We start from the raw sequence: 16,258 nt of genomic DNA, 5'->3' as shown, positions 1-16,258 counted from the left end.
TATTCACTTAACAAAATTAAGATTAATTATTCGATACAATCCAAAACCTAGGCCATATCAAATTTCTCTAATTGCCTCAAAAATAAGTATTTACAGTTCAAATTAAGATCCAAATAGGATTTACACACTGCATGTGGTTATGTCTTTTAAGTTCCTTTTTCTTTGATTTCATTTTTATTTCTTCATATCACTGATTTGTTAAAAGTGTATCAGTTCTGTAGAATATGATGCTTTATAGGTTTGCCTGTTTGATTCCTTGTGGTGTCATTTAGATGGTTCCTCTCTTCCTCACGCTGCCTATTAAATGGAAGTTTTCCCTAAAGGCATGATTACATTCAGATTCAGTTCAATTTTTTTATAAGATAAAGAAATTAAGGAACAGAGTGTACCTGGGCCTCTTTGAAGCCAGGGCTATAGTCCACAGTTGCTTTTTGTACCCATAGAGCTTTTCTCTGACTTCAAATGCTAGGGGACAGTGACATTGGCCTAGTTTTTAACCTCTTTTACAGAAAACTAAGTGGGACTTTATATTCCCTTTGTGAGCAGGCAATAGGGCCTTCTACTTTTCTGAGATGGATTTCCTTGTCTCCACAGTATTTTCCTGAGTCAAGATCCCTCCACCATGGTACCTCCTTTGCCTGACCCTACTGACCAAATGTCAGAGACAATTCCATCAGAAGAATATTTGCCCCAGGCTGCTTCTTACCCTCCAAGAACAGGGCATTTCAGCAAGAATGCCCTCTGTTCCTCAGGCAAGGGGCATCTCTGCAAAGCCAGGGGGGCCTTGGCAAGGAAAGGAGCCTCAGCCTCAGGCACCTGTCTCACTGTGAGTTCTGAGTCTGCCAGCATTCAGGAAATGGAGAGCATGGGTAACCAGACCTGTTGGATGGTGTCCCAGAGCTTAGCATCTCTTGACCATTCAGCTAACAAGCTAAAGCCAAAGGATGAGCCAGAAGCACTCAGCCCTTCCACCTATACCAGGAGGGGTAGGGGACTAGCAGACTCTGACCACACACGATCAGGGTGGCATAAAGAAGGGAACGTTGGGACCCACAAGACTGCTAAGGGAGCCAGATGCAGTTCCTCACATCCCTGTGGACCCAGACAGGCATCTGGGCATGGAAAGGCAGCCAAGACTTTCTGGGTAGAATCCAAACCACCTTCTTCAAGCAAGGCATCAAAAAGGCAGCAGAGGGTGCTGGTAGCTAGGGCCAGAGACATTGTCAGAAATTCCTCTTGTTTGCCTCATGGCAGCTCTTTGAGGAGGCAGCACAGTGCAGGAGACCCAGATTCCACATCCTCACTCACCGATTGCAGCCCAAGAGTGGATATTGTAAGAGAGAAAGATGGTGACTTATCTGATGCGGATAGCAGTTACTCAGTGGATTCTCTCTCCTATGTCTATGCCAAAGCCCAAATGGAGCCACTGAAGCCAGAGGACCTCCAGGGGAAGGAACAGGATCTCCCAGAGTCAGAGAACTCTGAAAGTGATGACAGCCAAATATCTGAGGACTCGCTGGCTGAGAAAGGATATGAAAGCCCGCCAGACAGCTCAGGGAGCAGTTATCTCACCAACCACCACGGCCACCCCAGAGCCAGAGCTAAAGTCCCTGTGAGGGGCTTCACCATGTCCTCAGACAGTGAACTATTCACCCAAACTTGCAGGAGCTTTTCCCTGGATAGCCTGATTGATGCCAAGGAGGAACTGGGGGAAGATCAGCAAGAGCCTTTCTTCAGTTCAGCTGATGAGATGCCCGCAGAGACATTTTGGCACCTGCAGACCTCCAGTCTGCCCATAGTGGACCACGAGGCAATGTGCAGGCTTGGTTCCATCAACCATAAAACAGGAACCAGGCTGGATGCCATCCTGCCAATGAGCAGTTCATTTTACCTTGGCCCCCCACCCCAGCCTCACTGTGAACAACCTGAGTCGGAGGTAGAGGTGAGCTCCTCTGAACAGGCAAACACACTCCAAGGCCTGGAGCTTTCAAGAGGGAGCCCTCTGTTGTCCATGGATTCCTGGTTTTCCTGTGACTCTAAGATCAATTCCAGCAGCCCTTCAGGAATAGTGGGTTCCTTATGTCCGAGTCCTGATTTCCAGGAATTTCAGCCCCAGGGTCAGGAGAGGCCTGGACAATGGCAAAATATGGAAGAACTCAAGCCATCAAGGGCAGAAACACTCCTGCCTTATAACTCCAAAGTACCCCAAGGTGGCACTGAGCTGCCTTGCCATGTAAGAGGTGTGTACACAATCCCTGCCTCTGATACATCCAGGCTGTCATTCTGGGGGTCGTACAGCCTTCTTCAGCCACGAGTTGCTGGCATCTTTCGAGCCAGAGGTACCCCTGATACAGCCCAGCAGGGCAACTTGGAAGCATCCAACACCTCTAGCCTATCAAGTGTTTTGGCTGCCTCTGCCGCCTCATTAACTCATGTAGGCAGTGCACCTGAGAGGGACTGGGCTGCCCTTCAGCAGAAGTACCTCCTTGAACTGTCTCATCCTGTTCTGGAGGCTGTGAGAGAGCCCAGGCCAGCTTTCCCCTCCCTTGAAGAAGACTCCACTTCCTTGACCCAAGCTTCTGGCAAAGAAACAGATACTGTCTTGCCAGTTGGTTTTGGGGTATCCAGCAGTCTGCATTTCAGCACCTTTCCTCTCCATTTTTCCAAAATTAGGCATTTGAGAGCAGAGAAAGAACAGGACAATCTGAGCACTGAGATAGAAGGTACTTCAGATTTCCTTACAACTAGAGAGAAAGAGGTGAGTCATAGTGGCACTTACTCAGCAGATGTAGAATCATTGTCTTCTGGAACTATAAATGCACCAGTCTTTGTAGCCGAGAACAAGGTGGCAAATTCCATGACACAAGCACATGAAGACAAGCAGAACAGTTTGGAAGAGTCTTCACAGAGTAATGGGAAGCCTGAACTGATGACTTCCTCTGATGAATGTTTCTTCCTCAAGAGCCCTTGTCACAGTAATGTCACCATAGCCACTAAAGAAAACCATGGGCCCCGGGGCTGGGCTCCTCTCAGAAAGAATAGTGCAGGCCAGGAGGGGCACTTAAGTCACAGCAGCTACCTGCCCCTCCAGGAGGAGAAGGTGAATTATCAGGAGAGCTCCAGGGAAGTGGTTGGAAGGCACACTAGCGTTTCATTCGCGTCAGGTCCAGAGCCATACCCCCACTCTGCTGCCTGGAATCCATTCCTGTCTTCCTTGAAGCCACCCCCCTTGGAGACATTCTATGTGACCAAAAGCCGGGATGCCCTGACAGAAACTGCCTTAGAGATTCCGGCTTGCAGAGAATCAAGAGTGCCTTCCCCACCCCCCAGGGAAGCCTGGGGCTTTGGTCATGACCACCAGGTTCTCCACAATGTTTATGTGAAGAATAATTTGCCAGTGCTGTTACAAAACCACAATTCCAAGATTCCCTCATCTCAGCAGGTCACAGCAGGGAGGCCAGTTCATCTGAACACCAAGGAAGTTATCAGAAAAATGGGGAAATGCCCTGGGAATACTGAAGAAGAAAGCCATAATTCAGTTTATCTTTTTGTTGGTCAGAAGAGACATTTTCTTTCATCTAGCACAAAAGTATGTGAATTTGAAAATCAAGTTGGAATTTTAAATGAACACAGTCTTTCAGCACTTGAGGAAAAAGAAAAGGCCACAATACAGTCCTATTGCAATGTTTCCTCAAACCATTGTAGGTCTGGGAGGCCTCTCCTTGTTTGTGAGTCTGAGGCAGATGGGGAAGAAGAGCAGGATCACCATGTAGTCCTAAGACAGACCCAGGCGTTTGATATGAACAGACAGCTTCCTTCCGGGGCCAGGTCTGATTTCATCTATAAAACCATCAATTTAGCCCTTGACAAGGACATGCTGGGGGAAACTGCTGTTTCTTTGCAGTCTAAATCAGTATGTCATAGAGTAAGAGGCCCAGAGATGATGGCCCAAGATGAGAGTCCAGCCCACAAGGGTGGGGGGAAAGCAGAGGGGAAGAGTGAATCTGGGCTTCTTGGGAAATCTCTCCATTCCAAAGGCTGCTCAAAAGAGTTTAAGCTTCCACAGACAGAGTCTACATATGAAAGATTCCGGTCAGTTATAAGCTCTCAGGAAAAAAACCTGAGTGAATGCAAGGGCTCTGGAAGATCACAAGAAACGTTAAACCTCAAAGAAGAACCTTCTGGAAGAAAACAGAATAAAAGAATTAACAGTGCTGATGAAATGGCCAGGCTAATTAGGAGTGTAATGAAGCTGGAAAATGGCATCTTAGAAATTGAATCCAAGCAAAATAAGCGGCTGTATGCTCCTCCCACACAGGGAGTCAGTAAGGAGTCTGTGTTCCAGGACCAGAGGGACCGGGAGATGGCTGACTGTGCCCTGAGGTCAGGCAGCTCTGGAAACCACCTGTCTTTCAAGGATCAGCCATCTTCTCCAAAACAGATAGATGATATTACCTTTAGGGATAGTGAAGCTGGAGAAATGGAGGTTAACAATAGCATTGGGAAAGGTCCCCAAGTCCGAAAAATTATCTTGAGCCCCTTCAAGTTAAGGGAATGTATACAAGACATTAAGTTTATGACAGAGCACACTCCCCCAGCTGTATTAGACAGACCATCCTGGGACACTTGTGATTGCATAGGGACATGTACAGCTGGTAGAGGGTTCGCAGACACTTGCGGTAATCCAAGAACTGAGGCATTGGCTAGTGCTCTGCCTTCGCAGCCCAGATTGAAGATGTCTTCTGAGAAGGAGAGCGAGGCAGGGAATGCATCTGCATGCCCCAGAGGGCAGCCCTGTAGCTTGGGAGGTCTTGAGGAACTGGAAACTGTGAAAGATTTTCAGGAGAGCCAAGTTGCCAAACATGTAAGTAGTTCTAAGCAAAAGGGGCCAAAAGCTCAAGGCCGAGTTGAGGAAATGATTGTGCGAACGGGAGGGAGCCTACTGGAGGAAGACAAAATGGTCTCATGGACTCAGAAAGTTCCTAGCCCAAGCCCACATTGTGTGAGCACATCTTTTAGCCAGGAGACTGGCCCATTGCTGAGCCAGCCAGATTCCTCTGTGGCTCCTCACAGAGACCTGAGTGGTACCTTGCCTTTGGATTCTGCAAGGCTACCAAGAAACTATCTTCACGCATGTGATACTGTACACATTGACTATGTGCTGGATCCCACGATGTTCAAAATGACTGACAGTCCCTCGGTAACTGGAGCAGGGCGTCAAGACCAGAGTGGAGAGCCCCGAAGCTATAGCCCTCAGGGAGATGTTAGAGGGGGCTTTTCCTTGGCACACACTGCTTGGTGTGAGTCTGTGATAGCTACGGCCATGGCATCTCATGGTCAGTTCCATGTACCAGAGAGCATTTCCCTGGGGGCAGAGAGCAGGAGATCAGCAAGCACTCAAGATGAAGGAGGGGACCTCAGAAGCATCGTGATGGGCTTGAGTCCCAGGGAGAGTTTTGCTTCTGAAGCTGAGGCAGCTGTGCAAAGAGGATCAGAAAGAGCTAGTCCCCTGAAAAGGGGATTTAGCCCACTTGAAAAGACCAGCTGCCTCTTAGAAGAGGGTAACAGTCAAGGCCAGCAGGCTAAGCAGAAGGCAGAGAAGGAGGCCAAGGACCTCAGTCCTGCTGGTGGTGCTTTCTCAGCACCTGTGTCCCTGCCAAGGGTGCCTCACCCAGAGCACTGTGCTCATACATCTACGGACCTGGCTGTGTTAGAGGAGATCAGACAAGCAAAGGCCCAGGGAAAACAGCTTCATGGCTTAGGGGCTGATGGCAATGTTCTTCCTTACTATGTGACTTTATTAGAACCTGAACATTCTTCAGGGGCCCGTGGTAGGCCTCAGTGTCCACAAAGGGACCAGTCGATGTCAGATAGGACCAGGAATGAGGATGAAGCACAAGGATTTTATGTGACATCTCGCTCTGCTGAACCAGGACATCTGTCGACTGATGAGGCCACACCCCTCCCTACAGACAGCTTTCAACAGCTGCCCAACACTGAAACTAAAACAGGGCCACGGCATCCCTCACAAACTTCCTCCCATGCAGCCCCTGTTCCAGGCAAAAGCCATTGTACTGGAGAACGGAGACATTTTCTGGGAGCTGGTGAACAGTTTGTATGTCACTGTAGCTCTTCTGAAATCATGGAGAAAAAGAAAAAAGCAACCAGAACACCTTCCTCTGCTGATCCTGTGAGCTCAGACAGTTTTCCTTCCACACTGGTAGTGGACTGGAGGGTAAGGTCAGAGAAAGCAGTGGCTGCCTTATCTTCTTGGGCCCCTTCTGGTGATCCTGGCATGATTCTGTGTGGGGGAAGCCAGTTAGCTCAATGGGAGACTGCAGAAGGCACACGCCCTGGTGGTCAGGAGACCAACCCAGTGCATCACGAACCTAGAATTCTAGATACCACTTGTGGTGGAGGTTCAGGTAATTTCTCAGTGGCTGCACAGGGAGGAGAAACAACCTGTTCTGAAAGTGGGCTTGTGACCTGTGATGTTCAGAATTCTGTCAGCCTCTCAGGACGTACCCAAGACCATGGCCGGTGCTTTGAGGCTTCCATTGGCTTAGAGGAAGGGGGGGCAAGTCCCAAACAGGGTACCATCCTGCCTGGAGCCCCAAGAAGGGCTGATACAGAAGCTCCTTCACAGCACCATGTGAAGTGGGAGGAGAGCGATGACTGTGGGCTGGCAGAAGCCTGCAGCCCAGCAAACAGTGCCAGCAGCAAACATCCTAGACCGACTCCATTGCCAGATCAAAGACCTAGCCCTGATTCTGAAGTTCAGGAGGAGTCCCAGTGCAGACATCCACAGGAAACTTTAGACTGTGTCGTCATCTCAGGGAGCATGGAAGGCAGCAGGGCTCTTAGTCCACCTAGGGGGCAGGAAGACAGTGGAACATCACCTTGCTGGCATCTTTGCAATCCTCAACCCATGGATTCTCGTGCCTGTGCATCCCCGTCCTATACTTTATCGTGTTACAGAGACGGTGACCTGAGGAAGAGGAGTGCCAAGACTGCCCTACATACTCTCCAGCCACCCTGCATAGTATCTTCCAGAGCCTGTGGAATGGATGAGACAGCAGAAAGCTATTCCAGGGCACCTGAAGTGCTCTGGACTCCTGGCCTTGAGCCCAAAGGCATTCGTGTAGTATTTGCACCAGCAGACATCAGTTCTTGGGAGCCTTCCGCTTCCGCTCCTGTCCTATCTCTGGCTCAAGAGGGCAGCTCCCCTTCTGCCCCTGATGTGATGACATGTTCCTTGAGCCACTCAGTGGCTGATGGAAGCTCAAGGTCAGGAGAGGATCCTGAGAAAAAGGTTGCTGAGAAGAAAGCCAGCCTAGAGCCTGAGGCTACCTTTTCCTCTGCAGACATGTACTCTGAGCCACTGAGGGAATTTCAGGATAGCTCTGTAGGTGGCCAGAATGCACAGGACTCTCAAACCAAGCCAGAACCACCTTTAACAACTGGGAGACCATACACCCTGAATTTAAGTGAAGGGTCTATTGAGAGTGAGCTTCTGGGGGAACCTCAGCATGGATGTTTAGAAGATGCCATCCAGTGCCTTCCAGAAAAACCACAACTTTCCACTGAGTCCAGAGATCACAGTGGATTGGATCCCCAAGCCAGGTTTGTAGCAAAGTTAAAACACATTTCTAGGCACCAAGCTGACAGTCCCTGGGATGAGGAAGAGCAGCAGAGACACCAGGCTTCAGGTGGTCGGGAAGAGCCTGCCCAGGGCAGGAGCTCCCAACCTTCCCATGAAGGTGGGTTGGACAGCTGTCGAATTATAGATGCAGGCAGAGAGGAAGCATCTGTAGCCCATCTCTCTGTGTCCAAGATGCTTTCATCAGGCTTTGAAGACTCAGCCTCCATGCCTTTGGGGCAGAGTGGAGCCCCATGGCCCACACCCCAGAGCCCTGGCCTGCCTGCCTCTGGCAGGGAGCAGCCGGCTCCCCATCATGGGTGCTCACTTCCTGTGATTTCAGTCTTTTCTGGCCCCAAACACTCCAGGTCCTCCCCCAGACCACAGTTCTCTGTGATCAGCTCTTCCCGGTCTCTTCAGGAGCTGAATTTGAGTGTGGAGCCTCCTTCCCCCACAGATGAAGATACACAGGAGCCTAACAGATGGTGGACTCCACATCCCAGGGGTCATTTCAAAGGAAAGTCAGCAGCAGGAACATCTCTGAAAGCTGAGGGCTGCAGTCAGAAAGCCTCATCTAACTGGGACATGAGCACTGCTGGTCACCAGCCCCCACAACCTGCCAACCCTCCTTACCCAAAGTCCTCAGATCTTTCTTGCATGCCAATCCCTGACTTCATGACAGGCTGGACATCTAGTACTCTGGAAGAGTCCTGGCAGGAAAATCCAGAGAAGTGGCACTCTAGGGTAGACAAAGGAACGTTACACTTTGGCTCCAGGGACATCAATCCCTACATCCTCTCCTCACGTCCAGAGGGTCCTGTGCACATTGGCTGGAAGCAGTATGTGTTTGGCAGTGCCGCGGATGTCTCTTGTACCCAGGGCCCGATACCATCAAGCATGGCCCGTTGTTCAAGCATGGACGATGGCCTGGAAGACCAGAACTCTCCGCTCCACTCCCACCTCAGCACCTATGCCAATGGCCGGGACCTGGGAAGCACACAGAGCAGCATTAGAAATGCCCAAGGTTCACATGAGGCCTGGGAAGTATGGGGCTCCTCATTTGCCTTGGGGAGCCCCCACATCCTGAACACCCCTGAAGGAACAATCCCCAGTAAGGGTCCTGACAAGAGAGCCCAGACCCTGGGCACTCTTGATGAAGCAGGCTGTCTGAGGAGTAGGCCCCTGTTGGCAGAAGAAAATGCTGCAGGTCCAGTAGATGAGATTATGCTTCTGTATCCATCAGAGGCATGTGGCCCTGTGGGGCAGTCCAGGATGAACACCTTGGAGCAGGGCACACAGACCCTGGGCTGCAGTGTCTGCTGGAGCTCCACTGACATCTCTGCTCAGCCAGAAACAAGTGCAGTGCCAGGCTCTGGTCTGGTCTCCTGGACTAGCATGCACAACCTGTCTCTCCACCTCTCACAGCTGCTACACAGCACCTCGGAGCTGTTAGGGAGTTTCTCCCAGCCAAGTGTGGCTGAAAAGGAGCGGAACGTCAAGAGGGAGTCCCCAGATGAGATGACCCAGGCCCTAATGATGGACTGCTGTACTCAGACCACCATGGATGAGGGCATCCAAACTGAACTGGCCTTGCCACCTCTGCACCTTCCAACCCCAGAGGCCAACCCTCAGGAGGTCAATGTGGTCCTTGAAGTGCTGGGCTCAGATATCCCCATCATGTCTCAAAAAAAGGGACATGTCACAGGGACCCTTCAGAGGAGAGAGTCAGAGGAAACTGCATGGAAAATGGCAGGGCCCTCAGAATCTCAGGAAGAAAGCCCCCACTTCAGGCCCCAGAGCTTTCCAGCACCCGCATACCACTCGAGGCTTCAGAAAGCCCACTTTGGGCAGAACCTCCCTTCTGTGCTCCCTCAGGCTTCCCTTAATGCCTCCCTGCCTCCCAGCATCCAGGCAGAGGAGCCCTCCTGCCTGGCTGTCAACAGCCCCAGCCTCAAAGGCTCCCACTCCCCAGGGCCCTGCCCCAGTCCTGCAGAGTCCATGGGGAATCCTAAGGTCCAGAAGGAGCTGGGCACCGTGGGTACCTTGTTGGTAGACAGGGCCTCCTCCCCAATACTCACGCTTAGTGCCAGCACCCAAGGATTGGGGCTGTCCCCAGTTTGTTTGTCTCTCACAGCCCCCTCAGCTTGTCCTCTTGAAGGCCGCCAGAATTTTGTCTCCAGTCCAGACCTTTTCCTTGATTCCCCCAGGCCTCCAGTGGATAATTATTCTCAAATTGTTAATGAGTCCGGTGACTCCCAAAGAGTGGGGGCTCCATGTGGGGAAGGTGGAAGTCCCTTAGAAAGGAGTGATAGCAATTTGCTCCTTGAGGTGAGGTCCCCGGTCAGTCCACCACATATCCCAAAACTCCAAGTCTGTTTCATAGAGCAGCCCCCTCAGCAGCTTCAGCCCAAGACCACCACCTTGGTCCAAAGCAGACCACCACCACCCTCACTGAGGAGCCAGAGTCCGAGTCTGGCTGATGACTTCGTGCCTGAGGACGTGGCTTCCTTGGAGTGTGGCTCGCTGAGCAGTAGGGAGCCAAGTGAATGGCGGAGCAAGACAGAAAATGAGGGTGAGCCACAACCCACTCTGGACTTTTCCTCTTCAAGAGGAGGCCTTCATCACCTCAGACCCTGCCCTGTTTCTGAGTTGACTGCTACTGCAGGGCTCCAGGGTCCCACTTTGAGCCCTACCTGCCAATCTGAGGTGCTACTGTGCTCCAGTTCCCAGGTATGCATGGCCGCTGAGGCCCAGCATCACGGCCTGAGGGACTCCTCAGTGCATAACAAAGTCAGTCATTGGAGCGGGGTTCAGGATGGCTCTCCTGGGGGGCTAGGTATGGAGTCACTGGGAACCAGGTGTGATCTTAGCTCTGGAAAACAGGGACAGAAGCCCCTACAATTTCCTGACAACCAGAGCCAGGATCCTGAGTGGTCCCAGAGGGAGCAGATCCCCTTGCAGATTGGGGCCCAGAACCTCTCACTCAGCACAGAGCTCACAGAAGCGAAGTTGCACCACGGCTTTGGGGAGGCCGATGCCCTGCTGCAGGTGCTGCAAAGTGGGACAGGGGAGGCACTTGCTGCTGAGGAGCCTCTGCAGTCCACCTGGGAGGAGCTCTTTGCCCGGTAAGTGCCCCCAGCCTGGCATGAAAGGGCAAGGGGTGGGCTGAAGGAGAACCACAGAAGGCTAATAGCTGGCTGTTCCTTTCTCCCCTGCTCAGCTCTGGGATCTTCCAGGGCTCAGAGATAGATCTTAAGATGGAGAAGGGCATTCAGGGCCAGCTTCAGTGAATCAATCACATTTTGTCTCAGGCAAAAACAAACCATTGAGGCCCTCCGGAGAGAGCGAGCTGAACGACTTCAGAACTTACACCAGACACGGAACCTCAGCCCCCAGAAACAACTGAGCCTCCTGCCCAACAGGGATCTCCCCACCTGGGACCTCGGCCTACCCAGCAGGCGCCGAGAATACCTGCAGCAGCTGAGGAAGGATGTTGTGGAAACTACAAGGTATGGACCAGGACCCTGCAGAGAGCAGATTGTGTATGGAGTGGGAGGGCTGTGGGGGGCAGGGCCTGGAAAGTGGGGGCTGCAGCTTCCTTTGGACAGGAGTGATTCCAAGAGTGGGTCCTACGTTCCTGTGGGCAGGTGGAGGCAGCTCGGGGAGAATGGGTCAAAGGGAAAAAGGAGGATGTGGGAGGGAACAGGGTGGGGGCAGAGCTCATGGGAGAGGGTGGACAGAGCAGCTGTGACCTTCTGTGTAAGACAGCAGGCCTGAACCTCAAAATGGGTGGTAAAACCAAACTGGGCAAAGAGGATGGGTCCTTCAAGAGGATGGTGTTGAATAGGTCTGGGGTAAGCAGGCCAGGGCCGTCACCCATGCACCCACCATGTTAGAAGACATCTCTCCACCCTGTGGTCTTCCTTAGGAGCCCAGGGTCGGCATCACGGTCTGCTCACCCTGCCTCAGACATAGCGCTGATGCTGCAAGAATACCAGCGCGCCCGCGAGGAGGCCAAGGTGGAGATTGCCCGGGCCCGGACCCGGCTGCAGGAGCGGACCGAGCAGGAGAAGCTGAGAATCCGCCAGCAGATCATCTCCCAGCTACTGAGGGTGGGGCATGGGGCAAGCTAGTGATTCTGGGTGGGCCAGGAGCCTGGGAAAGATGCCAGACCGGGTCAGCCTTCGCCCGGGCTGCCTTGGAGTCCTGGGATGTAGCCTTTGGAGGAAGGTGTTGGACTCCTAGTGCCAGCTCAAAGCTGTGCTCGCTCTTTTTACTTGTCACCCTCCTCTGACTGGCTCCTGTCCCCAGGCCAAAATCTGGGAGGAGGCTGCTTTGGTTTAGAGTTGGGGTAGGTATGTGGGGAGGCACTGGGGAGGTGAGGAGGGGTGGTTTCAGGGGAGGAGGGGATAGAGAAGGTGTACCAGCAGCTGGTTGCCAGCCATCCGTCCTTGTAAGGAAGAAGAAAAGCTGCACACACTGGCTGCCTCCAGCTCCCTGTCTGCCAGCTCCAATGGAAGCCTCTCCTCTGGTCTTACCTCTGGCTACAACAGCAGCAACGCCTTATTGTCGGACCAGCTCCAGTCCCCAGACAGTGTGGTGAGTGGGCAGATACTAACAATGAGCCACAGGCCAGAGCCACTGAGACAGGAGTTGGAGCAGGAGGTTCTGCCTCCCGGAGGCTGTCCCTGACTTGAACCCTTTTCGTGGATGATGGATAGGCTTTGTCTCTCCCTTAGTTTTGCCTCCTTCTCCCTGTGTGTTCATTCAACATGTGTTTATTTTGTAGGTACTATTTTAGGCACTGGGGATAGAGCAGTGAGCAAAAAAGTTTTTCTTAAACCGTTAGAGGGATATGCACAGATTATTGTAAGATTATTTAAGCACTGTTGCAGTAAGTTACATGAAGAAGGGGTTCTAAGCCAATATAAAATGGGATCTGATCTGGAAGGTCAGCAAAGATGCTCTGAAGAGAGTGTGTTTAAAGTGACACCAGAAGTGTGAGAGGCAGTTAACAGAGCAGAAGCTTAGTGTAGTATGTCAGGTGTCAGGAGAGATGGGGGGTTGGGTGGGGAACATAGCCTTCCAGGCAGAGGTCTTGGTAAGTGAGGCCTCAGGGAGGAAGAGTTTGAGGAACTAAAAGAAAGCTAGCATGGCTGGAATATGGTAAGAAAGGAGAGTGACTTGAGGAAGGACTAGAAAAGGCCAGATCACGTAGACTCGGCTGCAAATTCAGGCCCCTTTCGGATTGATGTTACTTCCCAGAAGCTGCTCTAAAGCCTTGAAACCAGGGGAGCAGGATGATGAGGTTATAGGAGAGGGGACTGGGCAGCTGTGGGTGGACCGGCAATGACCACAGCAAAGCCTGCTGAGAGCTGCCCATTGCCGGGTGGGAGCCCTGCTAGTGACAACGAGCACAGGGGCCCAGGGGGGTGCCCTGGACAGAGCACATTCACTGGACACAGAGGAAGGGCGAGGGTGGAGTCAGAAACAACACACACTTTTTTTTTGGCCAGAGCAGCTGAAGGGGCAGTGATGGTGACTGTGAGGCACTGGGGGAGGACAGGTTTTGTGGGGAAGGTCATGAGTCTAGTTTGGGACTTACTGGCTTTGAAGTCTCTGTGAGAAATGCAAAGGGAGCAGTTGGAAACACAGGTTTATCACAGGTAAGATCTGGCCAGGGATATAAAATTTGAAATTCGCTTTATAGTAAAACTTCACTAGTATTCAGACAGTAGCAAAGGATATACGATGCCAAGTTCGTCTTTCTCCTGTTGCCCTGCGCAGAACCAATCTTCTATCCCAGTACCGTGTGGATTTCTGGAGGTATTCTGAATATGTTGTATGTCTTTCTATAAGAATGTGCATATTAAAAATTTTTTCTTTTTTTAATGTATTTTTTCTATATTTTAATTTTTAAAATTTTATTTATTTTGTTACATGCATATTTTTTTCTTTTTCCCTTTTTTTAGATTTTATTTTTAAGTAATCTGTACAACCCCAGGATCAAGTGTCGCATACTCTTCTGACTGAGCCAGCCAGGCGCCCCCATGTTTTTTCTTTTTTTTAAATCTCTCCCTCTCTCTCTCTCTCTCTCTCTCTCTTTTTTTTTTTTATAATGTTTGTATCTTTCTAAAGCACATGAATGGCAGCAAAAGTGACCTGCTTTGTCACTTTTCTTCCTTAAGAATGTCTTTTGGACACCATTGCACACCACCAAATCTGCTGCTGACTTACTCTTTTTAACAGCTGAATACTTAGTGTTTCTTTTTTCTCTTTTATTGTATGGTTTTAAATGTGATGTTTTGCATAGGTAATCTTTTCCTATGGTAGAAAAGACAAAAAATTATGTATACCTATCTCTAAAGGTAACTAGGGAAGTACCCGCCCCTAGCAACAGACAACCCGGTCCTTCTCCCTTGCCGCCCCCAAAGAAATAGCACTATTGTGTTGGGGGAGCCCTCCTAGAGTATCTTAATGCTCATGGAATAAAGCATATCATGCCACTTCAAGGTATCTTGGAGCTCTTTCTACATGACTGTATAGAGAACTTGCTTTGTCTCTTTTTTTTTTCTCACTGCTACGTAGCATTCCATTATAAAGATCCAGTGTAATTTATGTAACCAGTCCTCCAGCTGGGGTTGATTTCAGTCTTTTGATGTTGTAAACAGTGCTACAGTAAATAACTGTGTGTATGCATCATCTCCTACACCTACAAATATATCCATGAGGTAGATACCCAGAAGAGTATGTGCATTTGAGATCTTAATATTGACAGATGTTACCTCACAGATATACACAGTTTCTCCAACAGGTTATCAAATGTTTAAATTTTTGCTGGGCCATCTGTTCGTATCCTTTGCTCATTTCTCTATGTTATTGTTACCAGTTTTCTGGAGTTCTTTAGCAAGCTAGCCCTTTGCCTAATAGGAATTAATGATATTTATCCCAGTTCTTTGTTCTCTTTTGACTTTGCTTATTGTGTTTGGAGCTATTCAGAAAATTTATCAGTTCTCCTCTTAAGTGTCTATGTTCTGATCATAATTAGAAACATGTTCTTCATTCCATAGTTGTATAAAGAACTTCTGTGGTTTCTTCTGGAAATTGTATAGTTTAATTTTTCATATTTAAATCTTTTTTAATTTTTAAAAATTTTTTAAATTTTAAATATTTTTATTTCATTTTTGAGAGAGACAGAGTATGAATGGGGGAGGGGCAAAGAGAGAGGGAAACACAGAATCCGAAGCAGGCTCCAGGCCCTGAGCTGTCAGCACATAGTCCAACGGAAGGCTCGAACCCACGCACCATGAGATCATGACCTGAGCTGAAGTCATATACTCATTGATTGAGCCACCCAGGTGCCCCTAAATCTTCTTTTAATTTAATTTTTATTTTAGAGAGAGCAAGCAAGCAGGGGAAAGAGAGGAAGAGCAAGAGAATCTTAAGCAGGCTTCACGCTCAGCTCAGCACAGAGCCCGAGCAGGGGAATTGATCCCATGACCCCGGGATCATGATCTGAGCCAAAATCGAGAGTCAGACGCTCAACTGACCGAGGCATCCAGGCTCCCCGCCCCTCCTATTTAAATCTTTGATTCATTTTGAATATATGAGGTATGGATCCAACTTTATTCTTTCCAGATGGCTGTTGAGCTGTCTCTTTAACATTTGATTGTTCCTCTAGACAGCTTGCCTGTGCTTCACCAGTTTAGGATGTCAACTTTTTTTTTTTTTAAGTTTATTTATTTATTTTGAGAGAGAGAGAGCATAAGCAGGGGAGGGGCAGAGAGAAAAGGGGAGAGAGAGAATCCCATGCTGGCTCCATGCTGTCAGCACAGAGCCCGACACAGGGCTCAATCTCACTATCATGAGATCATTATCTGAGATGATATCAAGAGTTGGATGCTTAACCGACTGAGCCACATATGTGCCCCCAAAAGTTCTTTATAAAGGGGCTATTTTGAAGATTATGATTCTGACTTTGGAAGAACGACAGTGATTGGCAGTGGAAGGAATCACATGTAAAATTCTTTGCATAAAAATTTATTGACTTAAGAAAAAAAGTTTTTGTATGGGCATACATTTTCCTGTCTTTTGAGTATATACCTAGGAGTTGGGTTGATGGGTCCATAGATGGGTGAAACTGTGTTTCACCATTTGAACAATCGGCAAACTATTTTTCACAGAGGCTACGCTACTCTAAAGCCCCACCAGCAGTGTGTGAGCACTGAATTTCTCCCCATGTTGACCATCATCTTTGTTTATTATAGTTGTCCTAGTGGATGTGACATGGTACCTCACTGTGGTTTTGATTTGCATTATCCTAATGGTTTTGAGCATCTTTTCATGTGTTTACTCTAGCTATTTATATGTTTTCTTCAGATAGATGTCTTTTCAGACCTTTTGTCCATTTTATAATTGGATTATTATCTTTTTATTAAGTTTAATAATTTTTTTATATATTGTAGTACAAGTTCTTTATCAGTTATATATCTGGTTTGTAACAATTGTGTCCCATTCTGTGTATTGTCTTTATACTTTTTTGGTGATGTCCTTTGAAGCACAAATGTTTTGATGCTGTTTGTTTTATCTATTTTTTCCTTTTATTGCTTGCACTCTTGG

General features: G+C 49.3%; 1 protein-coding gene across 2 annotated transcripts in view; it reads left to right on the top strand.

Annotated features, from left to right (window-relative positions):
* STARD9 (StAR related lipid transfer domain containing 9) overlaps positions 1 to 16,258 on the top strand; it is a 122,762-nt gene that overhangs the window by 95,982 nt on the left and 10,522 nt on the right. For both annotated transcript variants that reach the window (XM_047075224.1, XM_047075225.1), the window contains 4 exons: positions 595 to 10,764; positions 10,951 to 11,148; positions 11,568 to 11,751; positions 12,098 to 12,238. In XM_047075224.1, coding sequence (XP_046931180.1) covers positions 595 to 10,764; positions 10,951 to 11,148; positions 11,568 to 11,751; positions 12,098 to 12,238 — 10,693 coding nt within the window. The remainder of the gene's footprint in view (positions 1 to 594; positions 10,765 to 10,950; positions 11,149 to 11,567; positions 11,752 to 12,097; positions 12,239 to 16,258) is intronic.

The sequence above is a fragment of the Lynx rufus genome, unplaced genomic scaffold (genome assembly GCF_022079265.1).
Source record: "Lynx rufus isolate CCGP_SWC_20201006 ecotype Redwood Valley unplaced genomic scaffold, mLynRuf1.p SCAF_13, whole genome shotgun sequence".
In the NCBI taxonomy this organism is placed as follows: Eukaryota; Metazoa; Chordata; class Mammalia; order Carnivora; family Felidae; genus Lynx; species Lynx rufus.
The sequence above is the reverse complement of the archived record's forward strand: the minus strand, read 5'-3'. Positions and strand labels throughout refer to the sequence as shown.